This window comes from Artibeus jamaicensis, unplaced genomic scaffold (genome assembly GCF_021234435.1).
Source record: "Artibeus jamaicensis isolate MK-2021 breed Jamaican fruit bat unplaced genomic scaffold, CSHL_Jam_final contig_3067, whole genome shotgun sequence".
In the NCBI taxonomy this organism is placed as follows: Eukaryota; Metazoa; Chordata; class Mammalia; order Chiroptera; family Phyllostomidae; genus Artibeus; species Artibeus jamaicensis.
This window is the reverse complement of record NW_026521709.1, coordinates 55,793-75,890: the sequence shown is the minus strand read 5'-3', so window position 1 is coordinate 75,890 and position 20,098 is coordinate 55,793. Positions and strand designations below refer to the sequence as shown.

At 48.7% G+C, this 20,098-nt stretch overlaps 1 protein-coding gene across 1 annotated transcript; it reads right to left on the bottom strand.

Annotated features, from left to right (window-relative positions):
• Nucleotides 1-7,033: 7,033 nt before the first annotated feature.
• Nucleotides 7,034-9,758, bottom strand: LOC119048072 (patr class I histocompatibility antigen, A-126 alpha chain-like). The gene is made up of 6 exons (XM_053662867.1): nt 9,533-9,758; nt 9,059-9,363; nt 8,655-8,930; nt 7,796-8,071; nt 7,590-7,694; nt 7,034-7,166 (listed from the first exon to the last, which is right to left on the bottom strand). The coding sequence occupies exons 1-6, from the start codon at nt 9,601-9,603 to the stop codon at nt 7,069-7,071; spliced, it is 1,131 nt and encodes a 376-aa protein (XP_053518842.1). The 5' UTR covers nt 9,604-9,758; the 3' UTR covers nt 7,034-7,068.
• Between the last annotated feature and the right edge of the window lie 10,340 nt (nt 9,759-20,098).

Below are 20,098 nucleotides of genomic sequence, written 5' to 3'. Positions count from 1 at the left end.
ACTTTCCTGGGCTCTTGACACTTGGGAATGTAGCAGAAGTGTGTTTGTGCACTTTCCTGGTCATCATGGGGGATATTTTATTTTTTGTTCTCCATTTTCATTAAGGACAGTTAACAAATTAATCCATTTGTGTAATTAATTCCATATACCTCTTCTTTTTAATATTTTTATTTAAAATTACAGTTGATCTACAATATTATGTTACTTTCTGGTGTGCAACTCTGTGATTAGACATTTATATAACTTACAAAGTCGTTTCCCCCAATAAATCTAGAACCCACCTGACACCATATGTAGTTATTAAAATTATTATTGACTCTATTCCTTCTGCTGCAGTTTACTTCATGATGACTACTCTCTAATGACCAATGTGTACTTCTTAGTCCCTTCTCATTTTCATCCAGACCCCTAATTTCTATCCCATCTGACAACCATCAGTCTGTTCCCTTTGTCTATGAGTCTTCCTCTGTTCTGCTGGATTATCTTATTTTTCAGATTCCACATAGAAGTGCAAACGGGCATCTGTCTTTCTCTGTCTGACACATTTCACTCAGCACAATACCTTCCACTCGTGCAGTTGCCAATGGAGACATTCCAGTGTATGCGGCTTAGTCACATTTTGCTGGGTATGTGCACCACTTCTTTATCTCACCATCTGTTGATGGACACAGGCTACTTCCCTATCTGTCTTTTGTAAATAATGCTGCAATGAACACAGGTACGTGTGCGTTGCATCTTTTTGGTTTAGTGATTTGGGTTCTTCAGATAGGTACCCAGAAGTGCAATTGCTGGGTCCTTCTGTGTGTCTTGTTATACAGGCTTTGTTTTCAAGTCTATCTGTCTGGTATAAGTATTGTTACCCCAGCCTTTTCTGGTTTAGTTGTTTCCATTTTCATGAAATGTCTTTTTTCATCTCTTTACTTTCAGTCAGTGTGTCTTTGGATCTGAATTGAGTCTCTGGTAGACAGCATATGTGAGGGTCTTGTTCTCTTATCTGTTCAGCTACCACAGGTCTTTTATTGGAGTGATGAATTCATTTTCATTTAAAGTGATTTTGATAGGTATATATTTAATGCCATTTTATAATTCATATATTTCTCCTCCTCCTCCTCCTCCTTCTTCAACACCCTTTAACATTACCTGTAACACTGGTTTAGTGCTCATAAACTATTTTAGCTTTTTTTTGTATGAGAAGATCTTTATCTGAACCTTGATTCTAAATGGTAGCCTTACTGGGTGGAGCAGTCTTGGTGCAGGTCCTTGCTTTTCATCACTTTGAATATTGCTTGCCAACCTCATTTGGCCTGAAAAGTTTTTCTTCAGAAATCAGCTGATAGTTTTATGGGAAACTCCCTACTAGGTAACTATCTGCTTTCCTCTTGGTGGCTTTAGAATGTTCTCTTTTTCTTTAATCTTTGGCATTTTAATTATGCTGTGTCTTGTGTGTGGGCCTTTTAGGTTCTTCCTGTTTGGGACTCTGCACTTCCCAAACTTTTATATCTACTTCCTTCTCCTGGTTAGGGAAGTTTTCCATGATTATTTTTTTAAATAGGGTTTCAATTCCATGCTCTTTCTTTTCTCTTTCTGACACCCCATCATATGGATGTTGGTACACTTGAAGTTGTCCCAGAGGTTCTTATACTATTCTCATTTCTTAGTATTCTTTTATTTTTTTAGTATAAAATTTCTATATTTGGAATTAGCCAGCTGGACTCAGTTTAGATGATCCCAATTTTCCTGGCAGCATCGAAAGTGTCACAGTCTGGAGCCAGTTGAACAGACGCCTTCTCCTCCCTATCGGGCCTGATCAGGGTGTTGACCTTGGCCACGTCAATGTCATACAGCTTCTTCACAGCCTGTTTGATCGGTGCTTGTTGGCCTTGACATCCACCATGAACACAAGTGTGCTGCTGTCTTCCATGTTCCTCATGGCTGAGTCAGTAGTCAGGGGGAACTTGACGATGGCATAGTGGTCAAGTTTGTCTCTCCTGGGGGATATTTAGGCTTCCTTGGAAGCCTCAGAGTCTTTGGCCTTCAGAGTGGGTGATGTGCGGATCTTCCTTTTTTGTGTGGCTGTGGACGCCTTTTGGTACTGCTTTCTTTACCTTCAAAGCCTTGCCTTAGCTTCAGCTTTGGGTGGATCATGGGCTTCCCCATGATGCCCGTGAATAGTTCCTTCTTCACTTTGGGCATCGTTTTGTGAAAAGTAGGCTTCCTTTTAATTTTTTTCCCTGTTCTGATTGGGTGTTTTCTGCTTTCTTTCCTTCCTAATCTCTGATTTCATCCTGTGCTTCAGCTACTCCACTGTGGATTCCTTATAATGTAGCTTCATTTCAGTTATTTGTTATTTTCTGTTTATGACTATTTTCTTTCTCCATTTTTCTGTTTTCCAAAACTTTGTTGACATTTACTCTAAGTACTTCTCCTTAGTTCACTGATCACTTATAATCGGTGTTTTGAAGTCTGCACGTATTAGATTGTTTGTCTACCTTTTATGTGTTTCTTTTTGAGGAGTCTTGTACTGCTTTTTCTTTGGGGCATGTTTTTTTGTCTCGTAATTTTTATTGTCTTCCTGAGTTTGTTTCTGTGTGCTAGGTAGAGCTGCTATGTCTCCTGGTCTTGGTAGAGTGTCCTAATGTAGTAGGTATTGCCCTAATGCCCTAATGCAGGGCATTAGGCTGCCAGTGGTGCAGCCTCCCTGATCACCCAACTGGGGGACTCCATGTGCTCCCCCCTTGTGGGCTGTGTGAGCCCTCCTGTTGTAGTAGAGTCAGGATTGCTGTTGGCAGTGGGAAGGATTTCCCCCCAGGCTGACCAGCTGTGAGGACCAACTGTGAAAACAGAGTCTGCCCCTTGGGTGTATTGCTGTGGAGGTGGCTGAGTGATGTTTTGTAGTTGTTTCTGGAAGTTGTCCGCCCGCTGGGCTTGATCTGGGGCCACTCTGGAGGTGCAAGCCAAGGTTAACCACCACCTGTGCCCTATCCAGGGCCACCTGGCATGAGCTCAAAGTAATCTGCAGATGGCTGCTACTTGTGTTGCGCTTGGAGGCAACTGGGAGGGGCCAAGCTGCGAACCAAGGCCAGCTGCTGTCAGTCCTGGGCCTGGGGCCACTTAGCAGAAATGAGGTATGTCTCAGCCAGATGAGGCTTGCCTGAGACATTTTAGGAAAGTCCACAGCTTGAGCCAAGACAGATTGTTTGCATGGAAAGTCACTGAAAAGGACTTGAGTAGGCCTGCAAGTTAGGTGAGGCAGGGCTTTGGGGAATCACCAGGGCAGGGTGAACCATGTGAGCCAGGTGGATGGGGACGCAGACATGGTGGTGCACACCTGGCAGCTCTGTGGGGGGGGGGGGGCTCGTCAAAGGAACAGTGGCCTCTGTCAGCTCTTCTGTCTGAGAGAAAGCCTCCCACACTCCAGCTCTCGCTCTGATGCCAGAAATTTAGTTCCTCTGTATCTGTCTCATCTGTTTGAGCTGCTGCCCCAGGGCTGGAGCTCAGAGGGAGTGAGTCTGAGTAAGTCCATGGGCTGGCCCTTTAAGAGGAATGTCTGGGACTTCCAAAACCTTTTGTCTCACCACCCTGATCCCTGCCAGTTTTACCACCAGAGATGTGGTTGTCTGTCTACCTGACACTGGAACCCTGGCCTGGGAGACGTAGTGTGAGGCTGGGACACCACCCTCCTTAAGGGGAAATCTCCACAGCTAGATATCCTTCCTGATCTTTATCTGCCACAACAACCAGTATCGATGTGGCTTCTTTAATTCCCTAGTTGTTGAGGACTTCTGTTCAGCTAGATTTCAAGTGGTTCTATGAGACAGTTGTTTGTAGTATAGTTGTACTTTTGATGTGGTCATGGGGTGATGAGAATACCACATTTACCTACACTGCCATCTCCCCTGGAGGCCAAGATACTTTTAAAATGTTGATTTATGCCCTGGCTGGTGTAGCTCAGTGGATTGAGCGCGGGCCTGCGAACCAGACAATCATGGTTCGGTTCCCAGTCAGGGCACATACTGGGTTGCAGGCTGGTTCCCTGCAGGGGACGCATGAAGGCAACCATACATTGATGTTTCTCTCCCTCTCTTCTTCCCTTCTCCATCCCTTCCCCTCTACAAATAAATAAATAAAATATAAAATAAAATAAAATGTTGATTTACTTTCAGCCAAGATGGAGATGTAGGTACACACACTATGCCTCCTCGCACAACCAAACGAAGGACAACAATTATTTAAAAACAAAAACAACCAGAACTGCCCTGGCTGGTGTAGCTCAGTGGATTGAGCGCGGGCCTGCGAACCAAAAAATCGCAGTTTGATTCCCAGTCAGGGCACATGCCTGAGTTGCAGGCCAGTTCCCAGCAGGGAACCCACGAGAGGCAACCATACATTGATATTCTCTTCCTCTCTCCTTTCCTTCCTCTCTAGTGATAAATAAATAAAAAAATTTTAACAAAAATAAAAAAACAACCAAAACTGACAGAAAATCGAACTGTATGGAAGTCCGACAACCACGGAATTAAAGCAGAAACATTCATCCAAACTCGTAGGAGGCGCAGAATCGGGCAGGCAGTGCAGAGAGGCTTGTGGCAAGGCTGTGCCTAGCGGACTGGGCGTGCAAGGCTGCAGCTGGCCAGCAAGGCAGCCAGGGGCTGGTAGACCAGACAGTCCCATAATTGGGTGCAGATAAACCAGGAGAAATGAAAGGGGAGCAAGGAACTCCCAGCCTCACGGGAAAGTTGGTTTGAGAGACCCACAGGGTCCTAGAACGTACACAAACCCACCCACATGGGGATCAGCACTAGAAGGGCCTAATTTGCTTATGGGAAGCAGGGGAAGTGACTGAAATCCGACAGAGGGCAGAGCGAGCGACATTGTTCCCTCTCGGACCCCTTACCTGCGGGGCTCCGTGTGGGACGCTTGCTTTTGGCCCCATTGAACCGGCACACCCACACAACCCCTTCCACAGCCACCCTGGGCTGCAAACACGCCTTTCGGGGGTCACCTCAGGGGCGCAGGTCCTGCAACCTCTTGACTGCCCCTCCCCCAAGCACAGCCCAGGCTCCTCCCTGGGAGTGGGGGTGGGGGAGGGGGAAAGCAGAGTCCACTGAGGCTGGCCGGGTGGTCACACCGGCTACCCAACCTTCTGTGGGGCACGGAGATCGACTTGGCGGGCGAGGGGCTTCAAGAACACCCGCCCCGCAAGGACGGTGGCTAGCAGCGCGTGTGGTCACACATGGGGACAGCGCCACAGCCGGATTAGGCCACAGATGAAGCCTGGGTGTCCCGGGAACGCGCCCTCTGGGGCGCTGCCTCCCACCACGCCCCCCAGCGTGGAGACCTGTGGGCAGGCCACTCCCCTCGACTCAGACACGTGGGTGCCAGCGGTTCCTGGAGACAAGGGACACGGAGGACCCTGGGCACAGCCCTGCTGTCCTACAACAGTGTCAGAGGCCCCGTCCCCCGTGTCTGGGCCCTTGTGCTCCAGCCGCCTCCGCATCTCCCCTGGGACTTAGCAGCGCTGTGACTCAGCGTGAGCCCCAGGCCCTGGGGACAGCAGGGACGCACTGGGACGCCCGGGCTCACACTGTGTACCTCCGCACAGGTGAGCACGGGCTGGCGCTCTCACCCCTGGGAAGGAGGAGACGGTCCCAACAGCTGAGCGGAGGGACATGGGGGAAGGGCCAGGGCTCTCTCTGCAGCCATTTCTCAGCCTGCGCACCGAGGAAAGCCCCACCCTCCCGGTCTGAGCACCTGCCCGGGCCCCACCTCCTACCACTGTCTTGAGTGGGGCTACAATTTTTTTCTTCAAAAATCAATTCATTGATTGATTTTAAAAAGAGATGGAGGGAGATAAGGGGAGGGAGGGAGAGAGAGAAAATTTGATGGGTGGTCCCACCCTTTCCTTTGTTCATTGGTGGGCTTTTGCAGGGCCCCTGACCTGGGATCAACCCTGCAACCTTGGCATATTGGGGTGATGCTCCAACCACAACACATTTAATTAAAAACACACACACTCCATAATCATTTACTTAAAAACACCACAATCATTTAACTTTTACAAAACAAGGATAGGTGCGATATATACAAAAGAAAGAAAAAAGAAAAAGAAACAACAAATATCCAAAACACAGGGGCTGCAGGACAGACCCAGCTGCAGCCCAGGCTGACGCGGCCTCATGAGGCCCTCACTGAGCACAGTCCTGGAGCCACCACAAGGTGGCACTCTTGTCCCTGGGATCCCAGCTCCTGGTCGGACAAGGTTCTCCTGAAGCGGCCCAGACAAAGGAGCAACAGAGGAGGAGGAATGACCACGTCGGAGCCCGCAATGCACGGAGCCTGACTGGGCTGCACCCTGCTCCTCACAGCCGCCCCCACCTGCAACAGACTCAGCACCCAGATTCTGGAAGGTTCCCAGGTTCTCAGTCTCTGATGTCTTCTCTCCCATTGTAGGTTCTTCTTCCTTTAACTCATTGACGCTTTATAGGAAGGATCTAAAAAAAACAATTCATACCCAGATTCTGATTTCCAACAGGGAATTGGGACACTAAAACTCAAAGGAATGGAAGTGAGCACCGTGATGGGGATGAGCTCCCCCAGCTCTGCTAGGACATGACAGTCCCCTGGGGAGAGGACGCAGGTCCCTGTGGGGAGGGTGGCCTGGGCACCAGCTCCTCACTGTGCTGATAAGAATGCACACAAACACATTCAGATGCTGGTTGCAGAAACCGCAGTCAGGGATCCTTAAAGTCCCAAGAGGAAGCTGCAGTGACTCTTTTAGTAGCAAGTCCTATAGAAAGCAGCTCTGTCACACTGGGATAGAGAGTTGTCATGAAGAAATTCAGGTCAGTCTCCAGTGTCACATTCTCCTACAGCCACCACATGCTCAGAATGTCCCACTCTGAATCCCGAATCCCCAAAACCCAGTTGTGCCCCTCAGTCTGAATAACACCCCCACTTTCTGCCCTCAAGGTCTCACCGTTAGGAGCTGTGAGAGATACATCAACGTCTTGGACACTGCTGCTGTCTGGGTAGAACACACAGCAGAGTTACAGGGTGGGGGAGCCCCCCTCACAGACTCCAGCCCACACTCTCCCAAGGGTCCCAGACGTCACCTCCCCAACACCCAGACTTACATGCAGCCTGAGAGTAGCTCTCCCTGCCTCTGCCTGTGGGAACAAAATGTTCTGTGAGAAGTCAGGGGGAGGCTGGGTCCCGTGACCCTAAAGGAGCCCATACACACCTGAAGAACAGAGAAGTTTCCAGAACTGTGACTGAACCCCCTGGGCAGAATCAGGAAGTATGGGGAAGCCCTAGTGTGGAGACTGCACCAACCACCTGTCTAGACGTCTGTCCTTAGGAAGGACTTTCCCCTCGGACTTATGACAGCTGGGAATCAGTCCCCATCACTAGAACCATCAGGTGATAAATGTGTCCTTTACTTTCCCATGGTCCTCACTAAAGAGTCAGTGTTAGCAAACAGATAAACAAGCACCTATGTGGGGACACGATGCCCATTATCCAGGCAGAGCACACTTCCACCTGGGCCTGACCCCCAGGGGACAGGGAACTCAGCCCCACCCCTGGCCCACCTGAGCACTTCCTCCTCCACATCACAGCTCCAGCAGCCACAGCTCCAAGGAGACCCAGGGCAGCAGCAATGACCACGATGGTCATGGTGGTCTGAGGAGGGGGTTCTGTGAGGGGAAGGTGAGAGACCAACTTCAGGCCTGAGTCCTGACCCTGCTCAGGGACACCCTGAGGAGAGAGAGGCTCTGTGCCCACGCCCCCTCCTCACTCCATCTCAGGGTCAGGGACTTGGGCAGCCCCTGGTGCTGCACATGGCATGTGTATCTCTGCTCCTCTCCCGGGGGCACGACCACAGCTGCCCACTTCTGGAAGGTCCCGTCCCCTGCAGGCCTGGTCTCCACAAGCTCCATGTCCTGGGTCAGGTCCTCCCCTTCATGCTGCCAGGTCAGGGAGATGTCAGCAGGGTAGAAGCCCAGGGCCCAGCACTTCAGGGTGACCTCATGGTCTGAGATGGGGTGGTGGGTCACGTGTGTCTTTGGAGGGTCTGAGGGGAGGGTGAGAAAATTCATGGACTTTGCATGGTCATGGGACACTCCAGCAGTGCTCATGTGACCACCCTGAGAGTGGACAGGACAGTGGGGGTGGGGGAAGGGAGAGCACCACCCAGTCACCAGCCTGGACAGAGACACCTGGGATAATCTCCTTAAAAAAAAAAAATCTTATATTTCCTTGGAAAGTTCCAGAATCAGGGTGAGAACCTAGGGTAGGAGTGTCCAGGTCTCTCAGGGGAGGCACAGACTCAGGTGGAGGCTGGTGACTCAGCAAACCCGGAATCAGGCCTCCAGAGAAGGTCTCAGCCCCAGAACCAGGGGGAGTGTCCTGGTGCCCCAGGTGCTGCAGGGTGTGAGGGACCCGCTGTGGGTGTTTCAGGGAGAGGCTGGGTCTCTTACTGTCCTTCAGAGAAACCTGAGCCCGCAGCGGGTGAGTCACAGAATAAGGAAACCTGGGGGACTCTTCTCTCTCCCGAGCAGGAGGGATATTCTGACACTGCCCCATTTCCCTCCTCTCCTTGTAGGAAAATTTCCCCTGCCGACAGATTCCCTCCTCGGGGAGGCCGTGCCCCGAACCTGCTCGGAGCAGCGTGTCCTTCCCCTTCTCCAGGAGGCGGTGGAGGCGGCGCACGCAGGTGTCCTGCAGGAAGAATCTCCTGACGTCCGCGTCAGGGAGCAGCACCAACTCGCGCCAGGTGATCTGGGGCGCCATGGCCGTGGTGGTCCAGGAGCGCAGGTCCTCGTCCAGGGAGAGGAATTCGGTGCCGTCGTAGGCGAACTGACTGAACCCGTGGAGGAAGCGCCCGTCCGACCCCACGTCGCAGCCGGTCATTTCCTGGAGGGTGTGAGACCCTGACCCGGCTCCGAGGTCAGCCTCGCCCTCTTAGCCCAGCTCAGCCCACACTGGCCGCAGCCTCAGGGTGCCCCAGGCCCCTTTTTGGGGATGGGCGCCGTTCCTAGACCTGGGCGCGGTGGCTCACCATCGTCGCTCTGGTTGTAGTAGACGTGCAGCTTGTTCAGGTTCACTCGGGAAGTCTGTTCATTGTGATTCATTTCCCGCTCCTGCTCCTCCCAAAAATCTGGATCCTCCAGCTTTACCCTCCGCTCCAGCCTCGGCCTCACCGCGCCACTGTCGAATCGCAGAATCTCCGTGTCATCCACGTAGCCCACAACGATGTACCGGTTCTCCCTGTGGCCCGGTCTATGCAGGGCACTGCTGAAATATCTCAGGCTGTGGGCACCTGGGGGCGGGGAGGATGCGTGTCCTGGAGGCGCGGTGCGGCCCCTGGCAAAAGGGTTTCAGGGGACAAAACAGGGGCAGTGGTTGAGAGGAGGAGGAAGGGGGCGTGGCCAGGGGAAGCAGGAATCTAGGGTCTGGGCCTGGGGTGCTGGGATGAGCCTTCTCCAGGTCGTTGGGCCCCCGCGGGATCCCCTTTCTCCTGCCCTGCACTCACCCCGCCGAGGTCTGGGTCAGGGCCAGAGCCAGGGCCCCAGAGAGCAGCAGGAGCAGCATTTGGGGCCCCATGACCAAGACCCTGAGCTTCTGGGGAAGAGGAGTTCTGTTGAGGAAGCTAATGGCTCCTTTAGAGTTCCCAGGTCTGATGGAGTGAGTACTGGGGCAGGGGCAGGGTCCAGGCCTGGGGACCTGGGAGCTTTGTCCTGACCCCTCCTCCTTCTGGAGACTCCCTGCCCCTCCAGCAACAGCTGGCCATCTGGTACACCCAAGCTGTGTAAACAGACAAGAGGGAGTTCAGGTCAAACATTGAACTGTGTATGTTCCTCATTCCCTTAACTCTTTACTGTCCCCTCATCCCACTTAACACGACTCCGACAGTTGTTTGGCTTCTTAGGAAGTGTCATGCTCTCTGCACCTGATGTCACTTTAACTTGGTGTGACCACCTTAACCCTGCAGCTATTACCCCCTTTACAGCATGAGGACAGTTGTGTGGTGCTGACTGACCACCTACTGGTTCCCAGGAATAATTTACAGGAAACTCCTATTGATGCTGCTGCTTTAATTTGGTTACAGAGGAATCTTATCTGAGAGATGACCAGGGACATCACTGAGGGGGACATGCAGTAACTTCCATGGTGGACATACCTGAGAATGCTCATCGACTGGAAATGAAATCTGCCCAGCACGCTGAACTGACTGCTCTAACTCGGGCTTGTCACCTGGACAAAGATCCAGTCCTCAATGTTTACACGGAGAGTCATGTGCAGCTGGTGCAGCCGGGACTGTGGGATGATGGGGAAGTGGGTGAGGCCTCCTCACTTCCTCAGGGCAGTGCACAAAGACATGCAAAAGTGGTTGCAGGATTATTAGATGCCACACAGGACCGCAAACAATGGGCCATTATCAGAATTCCAGGGCATTCTAAAGCTGCCACCATGGAAGGGAAAGGAAGTTCATTTTGCCTATGCTGAATCTAGGCAGGAGGCATTGGACAAATTATCCAGATCCAAAAATGTTCCCTGCTTTTTTTTTCTTTTTTTTATTGATTATGCTGTTACAGTTGTTCTATTCCCCCTTTATTCCCCTCCACCCTACCCCCCATGCCCACCATCACCCCCCCTTTAGTTTATGACCATGTGTCTCAAGTCCTTTAGATTCTATATTTCCCATGCTATTCTTGCCCCCCCATCTATTTTCTATCTACTGTCTATGCTACTTATTTTCTGTACCTTCTCCCCCCTTCTCCTCCTCCCACTCCCCCTGTTGCTAACCCTCCTTGAGATCTTCATTTCTATGTTTCCACTCCTGATCTAGCTGTCCTTTTAGTTTGCTTTCGTTTTAGGTGTGGTTGTTAATAACTGTGAGTTTGTTGTCCTTTCACTGTTCATGTTTCTTTAACTTCTTTTTCTTAGATAAGTCCCTTTAACATTTCATATAATAAGGGCTTGGTAATGATGAACTCCTTGAATTTGATCTTATCTGAGAAGCACCTTATCTGTCCTTCCATTTTAAATGAAAGTTTTGCTGGATAGAGCAATCTTGGTTGTAAGTCTTTAGATTTCATGACTTGGAATACCTCTTTCCAGCCCCTTCTTGCCTGTAAGGTCTCTTTTGAGAAATCCGCTGACAGTCTGATGGGGACTCCTTTGTAGGTGACTGTCCCCTTAGCTCTTTCTGCTTCTAGGATTCTCTCCTTCATTTTAATCTTGGCTAATGTAATTATGATGTGCCTTGGTGTGTTCCTTCTTGGGTCCAACTTCTTTGGGACTCTCTGAGCTTCCTGGATTTCCTGGAAGTCTATTTCCTTTGCCAGATTGGGGAAATTCTCCTTTATTTAATTTGTTCAAATGCGTTTTCCACTGGTGGCTGTGCCTTTCCCCCTTCTGGTACCCCTATAATTCGGATGTTGGAGCGTTTAAAGATGTCCTGGAGGTTCCTAAGACTCTCCTCATTTCTTTGAATTCTTGCTTCTTGACTCTTTTCTGTTTGGCCATTATTTGCTTTCTTCTGGTCCACTCCATTGATTTGAGTCCCAGTTTCCTTTTCATTGCTATTGGTGTCCTGTGCAATTCCATTCATTTCAATTAGTTTCGCCTTCATATATTTGTCTAATTTGTCCGTATAATCAACCAGTTCTGTGAGGATCCTGAGGGCCAGTGTTTTAAACTGTGCGTCTGTGAGTTTTGCTATTTCTTCATCGCTTAGATTTATTGGCTTTGGGGCTCTGAGATCCTCCTGCGCCATTCTTGGTCTGTTCGGGCCCTTTAAGTGTGAGAAGCGGCGCCTTGGATTCCCAGATCACTTGGTTGTGACACTGTATGTGGGGGCGTGGCCAGAGCGGGGAAATGGCGACCCCCTCTGCCGCTTCTCACAGCTGGGTGCGGAGGAGCAGTGCCTTAGGTGGTTCCCCTGGGCCAGGCCACTCAGAGTGGCTGGGTTATGACGCTGTATGTGGAGGTGGGGTCAGAGCTGCTTGCAGTGGGGACCTGCCTGCCCGGTCCAACCGCCCACTCCCTCACCTGTCCACCCTCACACAAATGCGCGACCTCAGTCAACATGCAGCCCCGGGCCCGGCTGTCTCCCCACCGAGGTCGCTCGCCTGGTTGCTCGCTGGGTCGCTCACTAGGTCTGACCCTGCGCCTGGATTCCGCGGGCCTGAGTGTGTCTGGCCGAGTCCTCCTGTGCAACCCTGCTCCGCCAGCCGCTGGTTTCGCTCCTTACCGGTCAGGCTGAAGAATTTGTTGTTAACGGACTTCCGAAAAGTTCAATTTTCCGTGTTCTGACTGTGTTTTCTGTTGCTAATATTTAGTTTTCTCTAATCTTGGTTGTGTGAGAAGGCACGGCACATCCACCTATGCCTCCATCTTGGCGGAAGTCTCCCTGCTTTTTATTAAATCAATAAAAGATTATCTTTTACAGTTTCAACAGACAGGTAAGGAAAAAGAAAAGGGAATATGCAACAAAAAGGGGGAAAGTTTGACCCAGATGGAGAGATGTGGCTGGGACCTAATCAGAACCCATCTTACCTGAAGGGGCCCAACTCCCTGCACTTGAACCTGTACAGGAGCCACCACACTGGGGCCCTGGAAAGGTGATTTCATGGACTGAACACTGTCACTGGAGACCTTCTCCTGCTGTGGCTCATGAGTACAGCAGATGTCCTGTCTGTCTAAAGTGCAGCCCAGGGAACCACTCTGTGGATCCCAAGGGTATTTCCTGCTCCCTGTGGGTCCACGTGAGGTTTGGCTATTCATCCAAATGTCACCGTGTCAGGGACACAAATGTACATGAGTGATGACTTGTGTGTTTCCTCACTGGGTTGAGGTGTTGCCTTGAAGGAGAGTGACAGCCTTAACGTCTGTCAGTTCTCCTTAGAAAGAATAACTCCCCACTGGGGAATCCCTCTGAGTTACATAGTGACTGAGGACTAATTTCATTGCGTAGGTCACAAAATTTGTTGGAACCTTTGGCCCCTTCTGCAGCATTTTCATGTGCTCCTCACCCTCACCCTCTGGACTGGGGGATGCACCAATGGGACATCAAAATTCAACTGGAGAGAACTTCAGAAGCCTTCACTCTGCCCTGGACAGAAGCTCTCTCTAGAGTGCAACTGAACCCGAGGGCCACGCCCTTTGGTAAACATGAAACTTCCCCTTTGGGACTGGTCTCTGGCTTCCTTGTGCGTCTGGATGAAGGGGCACATGGACCAATTTTGCTTAAAGGAGATGCTCTACATCAGTGTCAGGGGCTTATTAACCAGCTCAAAGAAACTGATAAATTAGTGACTGATTCATTTCATACTGTGTTCCTGGGAGACATAGATTTAAAAAATGAAGGCTTACAACCAGGACACTCGGTCTGTTGGAAGAGACATCAAATGAAGGACTCTCTCCCACCTCGTTGGAGGGACCTTACCAGGTGCTACTAACTAACCCACGTGCAGCTGAGCTCAGAGGAGTTAACTCCTGGGTTCCCACGTCTCATTTAGAGAAGACGCCTGACAGTGCACGGAGATCTGCCCCTTCCCTGACACTTGCCTCCATGCACAGCGGAGATCAAGGACTTTTCAAGGACAAGAAGCCACCAACCAGGCAGGCAGACAGCTGTCCCAACACAGCAACGGGGCCTACAGGCTCACAAATTGATGCTGCTGTTGACTGAATGTCCATAAGATGGATTTGTATTGTTATTATCCTCCTCGTGGCTTCCTGATGGAAACAGTACCCGTCCACCCAGACCCCCTTCCTTCTTAGATGTGGAAAACGTATCTTTGGTAACTGCTCATCTTTTCCACCTACTGGACAATGGTATTCTAATTATTCATTATGATAATGAGGTCGATGCTTTGTTGGCCACATATTGGGCTTCTCCTACTATCAGTATAAGCATTGGTACATTTTTTCTCAATAAGTTTATTATAAAGAACCCATCTTGGGGAAATTCCTCCAAGAACACATTCCTGATAATTCCTCTGGTGAAATACTATAGGGAGCCACCCAGATGAGTATTGTGTAGCTACAGCAATGGGTGATGAAAAACTAAGAAAAATACCTGGTTGTGGTGGAAAGGCTTGCAGTGACCTGCCCTATCTGTCACAGTGTGTGTGGCCCTTGGACTCACCAGTCATGCTCCTGACTGGATGTCCATCAACCAAGAAAAAAATCAATGTGTTCCCATTTTTTAAATTATTGTTATTACTTGGTGGGCAGACATGTCTCTAAATACCCTGCTCTCTTGCATCCTGGGTGCTTGCAGGAAGCCCTATGGCACACTCAAACTCTAGCTCATTTGGGGGTAACCTGTACCCATTTACCTATGACATAGGAAGCTCAACATTTCCAGGGTTCATTCCGTGTATCCCTGTGTAAACTTCTGATATGAAAATTGCTAGATGGCAGAAAGACTTGATTCATCCTGGAAATGTATGTTAGGTGGTGAGAAGGACTCTACTCTATACTCTACCTGAGTGTCTTTTTCTTTTTTAATCCTCACCTGAGGACAGGTTTGTATTGGTTTTAGAAGCAGAGAGGAAAGGTGGGGTGGGAGTGAAGAGATGGAGAGAATGAGCCAGACATTGGTGGCCTCCAGAACATGCCCCCACCGGGGCTCAAGCCCTCAACCTTTAGCAGTATGGGATGGTGATCCAACGAACTAAGCCACCTGGCCTGGGCTAGGCTACGTGAGTGTCTCATCCGGCAGCCACTAGTCCCTCCTCCCATCCGGCGACCATCAATTCACGATACTTGATACAATCTTGTCTTTTTTTTCCCTTAGGCTGGTGGAAAAGAAAAAAATCCCTCTGTAATTCTAATTTGTGGCCAAGAAGTTGCTTTGGGGAAGGATAATTGGTCCTTACAGATGAGGAAAAACCAAGTTTCTCTGTTTCAAAAAAGATCGTTTAAGTTTGTATTGCTTCTTTCCATCTTTCAAAATGTGTACTAATGAACCAGTTGACAATGGTCAGGCCAGATCTGTGTCCATCCGTGTCCTTAATTCACTCCTAGTTGGGGAGTTCAGAAGGGGTTCTGTGGGGAAGTTCTGTCAGCTGCAGAAAGAGCAGCAATGCACCAGCTAAAATGAGGAAGGAGAGTCCTGCCTCACTCTCCTCCATGGCTGTGCCTTAGATGTGGCACTTCAGAAGAGAGGAGGAGGGCTAGGTGGGGGTGTGCCGTGTAGCTTCAGAGAATCACGCTGGGAGTTCATGTAGATGTGAAGTTTGAGGTTTGGCTTCTGCTGAATAGTTTCCTGATTATTTGGCCTTTGTTGTCCAAACCTAAAGAGCCTAGACGAGATTTGCTTTGCGAGTGACAACCACCTACACTCCCAACAACATTTGGTAAATGGAGTAATTAATTCTAAAACCTGTTTCTGGTCAGCTCACAGGTGTCCGACAGGTGGCTCCCTCGCCCCATTCAGAGGTGGCCTGGCGCCCTCTGACCTATTTTCTGAACACTCTGCCCGAGGTCCAGGACTTGCCTGACTCCAGGACTGAGCAGTTCAGTAATGTTTCTAAATGTATGTCTTCTTGTGCCCTAGGACCTCCTGACTCAGCCTGGATTTTTGATATTAAACAATAGCCCTGCCAATTGACTCAGCTGATTGGAGTATCCTCCCATCCCCCCAAAGGTTACAGGTTTGATTCCCCATCAGGGCACATGCCTAGGTTGAAGGCAACCGATCCACGCTTCTCCCTCTCCATGACTCTTTCTCTAAAATCAATTAAAGTAAATCATATCATTGGGTAAAGATTAAAAACAAAAATAAATATAATAGAGAACATGGCACATTCCATGGCTTTTAAACTTCTATGTCAGATCATGGGGCAGCTGCCAAAGAACAACAACAGCAAAAAAGGAAATTAAGACATTTCTAGCCCTGGCTGGTTAGCTCAGTTAGTTAGAGTGTTGTCCTGATATACAAGGTTGCAGGCTTGATCCGTGCCTGGTCAGGGCACATATAAGAATCAACCAATAAGTGCTTCAAGAAGTAGAACAACAAAACGATGTTTCTCTCTCTCCCTTCTCTCTCTCTCTCAAATCAATCAATAGAAATTTTTTAAAAGACACATTTCTCTAATATGTGTGCACTGTGGCCCAACTCAGGATGAGTAAGAAAGGCAGAATGAAGATGTCAGGTCTGAATTTTGGTGGAAGGTGTCTGAGTCAACCAATAATCAAGGTCTTGGAGAGCAAAGATCCATTGAGCCTCTCAGCCCATGCTCACCAGGTGAAATGAGGCCACACCTAGCCACTGACCCATCACAGAGCTCTTTAAGCCCCCCTGGGATTAGTGCTGCCTGGGAGTTAACATCTGAGCTGCTCAAGTGGGAATGTTCTCAACCGTAGCCTTCACCCAATGGCCTCTGCCCTGGAGGAGTCTCTTTGTGAAGGAGAGTAGCAGTACTACCAACCCCAGAGGGCTGAGGTGTCCTAGGGCTCCTCCATCATTAGCACCCAATTAATGTCAGAGAAAGTGGAGACAGTTATGACAGTGGGGGTGGTATGGTGATTAGAGTCTCCTGCTAGAGTCCTTGACCAGAGTAATGGGGTGTTCCTAGACACCTTTGAGGGACTCTTCTCCAGCCCTGATAAAAGGGAATCCTGCCACAGGCACCAGCAGGGATGAACCTGGGGGACTTTATGCTGAGTGAAGTAACCAGTCACAGGAAGACAAACACTGCAAGGTTCCACTCCAGTGATGCATGTAGAAAAAAGTCCTAGAAGCAGAGCATGGAATGGTGAAGAGCTGGGGAAGGGAGAAAGCAGGAAGTTATTATTCAACGGGTGTCAAGTTTCAGTTATGCAAGGTGAGCAAATTCTGGAGATTTCCTGAACAATATCCCATGTTTCTAGTGAACGACACCACAATGCACACTTAAAATCTTTTTTTAAATATGTTTTATTGATTATGCCATTACAGTTGTTCTATTTCCCCCCTTCATTCCCTCCACACTTAAAATCTTGATAAGAGAGTTACCCTGGCTGGGTAGCTCAGCCAGTTGGAGTGTTGTCCCAATACACCAGGGCTGTGGGTTTGATCCCCAGCCTGGGTGCATGCAGGGAGCAACCAACGAATACATAAATGAATGGAATGACAAATCAATGTTTCGCTCTCTCCCTCTGTCTAAAAATCAATAAAGCAAAAAAAAATTGTTGGTAAGAGTGTAGATCTCACATTCGGTATTCCTGTCACAATTATGAATAAAAGATAGTTGCAAATTCTAACTTCCGCCCTTTCTGCCCAGAGCTCATTGTCCAAGAAGAGCCACTGATACCCTCATGCACAAAAGGCTCCATTCTAGATGCTTCTATGAAAGTTGAGAAAATGAGCGAGATAGCTCCTCTGGGGAAGCTGAGAGTGTGGGGAAAGCGGACAATCAGATTAGGAGCAGGGTAGTCCTCACGACCAGTCTCCAACTGCCTGCCTTTGGAAGTGGGAGAAGGTTGCTTACAGAAGCCCAGAGGTTATAATACAGAGAGCGTCTATTAGTAGTGTCTTGGGGATATGCGGGAAGGAATATCATTCACACCTGAGGCAGAAGAAACACGCCTTAACACTTTCACATCACCCTCTGAGTTGCATCAATCAAGAGTCAAGCCAGCCAATGGGAGGAGAGCGATTGGCTACAGCCAATTGGAGGGCAAGAAGAGCCTTTTAGTCTCAGCGCCCGTAGACGCTTTTTGATGGGTACCAGTCTGGAGGACCAGCGGCTGGATCAGGTGAGGATGTCTTCTCTTGGATCTTTCTTTCTTCTTTCTTCTCCTCTCAGCACTTACTGTAGGTCTGGGGGACATTGGGAATGAGGAAACATGCCAAGATGTTTTAATGTGAAAAGTGCTTAAATTCTTGGAGAGGTGGTGCACGCAGCACCTCCTCTTGAAACCTCCGTGTTTCCAGCGCTAAACTGGGTGAGAGAATGGGACTGAGGATTCCGAGTTTTCTCAAATTGAATCAGCGCCCTGGCCAGGTGGTTGGAGTGTCATCCTGGTTGCATCCCTGGTCAGCATACACACAACAACCAACCAGTGAGTGCATAAATAAGTGGAACAACAAATTGATGTTCTTCTATTTCTTCTTTTCCCTCTCTCTAAAATCAATAAATAAAAGTAAAATAAGATAAGATAAAATTGAGCCCTGGCTCAGCCATATTAGTGGCTCAGTGGATTGAGAGTGCACTACAAACCAAAGGGTAGCTGGTTTGATTCCCAGTCAGGGCACATGCCTGGATTGTGGGTCAGGTCCCCAGTAGGGGGCCTGTGAGAGGCAACGACGCATTGATGTTTCTCTCCCTCCCTCCCCCTTTGAAAATAAATAAAATCTTTTTTTAAAAAAGAATAAAATAAAATGGAATCGGAAACTGAATTGGAGGACTTTGGGTATTGGAGAACTAATACCCAAAGTCCTCCAAAGTCAAAGCTTTGAACTTGGTTGATTTCTCCTCTCAGTTCTGATTGTGAGATTCCTGTAACCTGGGGAGACCAACAAAAAGCATGTTTTTGGTAAGGGGGAATTACGGGAGGGAGAGGGCAGACAGGAAACAGGGAAAATTGAGTGTGAGGCTTGTTGCTGTGGTAGTTTGGATGGATGATTGGCTTCCAGCCACTAATCCTTCGTCATCCAGAAGTTCTAGTGGGTCCTTATTGTATGCCAAATCATATGCAAATAATTTCGTCACTAATGTTGGTTTGCTACAGCCACTGGGGAGGGTGGGAGTGAATCAGGTGATGTGAGTTGCGAAGTCAGTCAGGTTGTGCCCATACTGTGAGGGCTACAACCAAAAAGGTGGTGGAACCCAATGTGCGCCTGATGAGAATTTGTGAGGTGTTAGGGTGTTGCGCTGAGGTGCCCACTGCCCATCTGGACCCTGGGGTGTGAGGGCGGGGACATTAACCAGCCAGTGTTTGGGCTTCAGGGGGCACAACTAACACGTTCAGGAGAAGGTTTAAACTAGAAAAGGAATGAGAAAGAAATGTTGAGAGAAAAACCTTATGACAAAAGAGTTTTGTGTTGTTGTGTTTTTTCATTGTGGTGAACTATTGGCCCTGTCCAGGCAGCTCAGTTGGTTAGAGATTAGAGCCTCATCCCGAAGGGACGAGCCAAAGTTGCAGGTTTAATCCCTGGTCTGGGCACATACAAGAACCAACCAATGAGTGCACAACAAATTGTTTTCTTTTTCCCTCTTTTCCCTTTTCTCTCTCTCAAATCAAAAAATTTTTAAAAAATGAAAAATGTGGCAATATATCCATACAATAAAGTCTACTATTTTAACCATTTTTTAAGATGAAATGTATTGAGGTAACATTGGTTAATGACATTATATAAGTTTCAGGTGTGTCACTCTATAATACGTCATCTGTATATTTCATTGTGTGCTGAGCATCCAAAATCTATTTCCTGTCTCCATATATTTGGCCCCTCTCCCCCTTATATTAGCCATTTAAGAGCATAGCTTAGTGGAATTAAATACATTCACATTGTTATGCAACCATCACCACCACCATCTCCAGAATTTTTTCATCCTTGTCAGCTGAAACTTTCTGCTAAACCAGTCCCATTCCCCTCTCGCCCAACATCTCTAGTCTACTTTGCCTCTATGAATTAGACTATTCTGGGCATCTCATGTAAGTGAAATCATACAAGATTTATCCCTTTGTATCTGGCTTATTTCACTTTGTCATGTTTTCAAAGCTTCTCTGGGTGGCAGCATGTGTCAGGAGTCCATTTCTTTTTTATGGCTGAGTAATATTCCACCACTCATGTAGACCACATATTGTTCATTCCTTGATGAACAGTTGGGTTGCTTCCACCTTTTGGCTTTTGTGAGTAATACTGTTAAGATCCTTGATGTACAATTTAAAACTCTTTGACACATGGGTTTTATTGACGATGGTGGCTGTTTTTTCTAGTTGTTCTTTTGAAATATTAGCTTACCATCAATCTCTAGGAACAAGAAGGCACATCTCCCAAGTGAGAGGAAAACCTGAGTTTGCTTGGATGTTCTCTCCCCACTCCTTATTTCTATCTCCTAGAATGAAATCACCTGCAATTTTCATGCCAGTTCAG

What these genes read in the sequence shown, in the direction of transcription:
- LOC119048072 (XM_053662867.1), bottom strand. Translation starts at nt 9,603, where the DNA reads ATGGGGCCCCAAATGCTGCTCCTGCTGCTCTCTGGGGCCCTGGCTCTG. An exon ending in CTGACCCAGACCTCGGCGGG is followed by an intron (nt 9,364 to 9,532) that starts GTGAGTGCAGGG and finishes CCCTTTTGCCAG; the next exon opens with GGGCCGCACCGCGCCTCCAG. An exon ending in GGACACGCTGCTCCGAGCAG is followed by an intron (nt 8,072 to 8,654) that starts GTTCGGGGCACG and finishes CCCTCCCCTCAG; the next exon opens with ACCCTCCAAAGACACACGTG.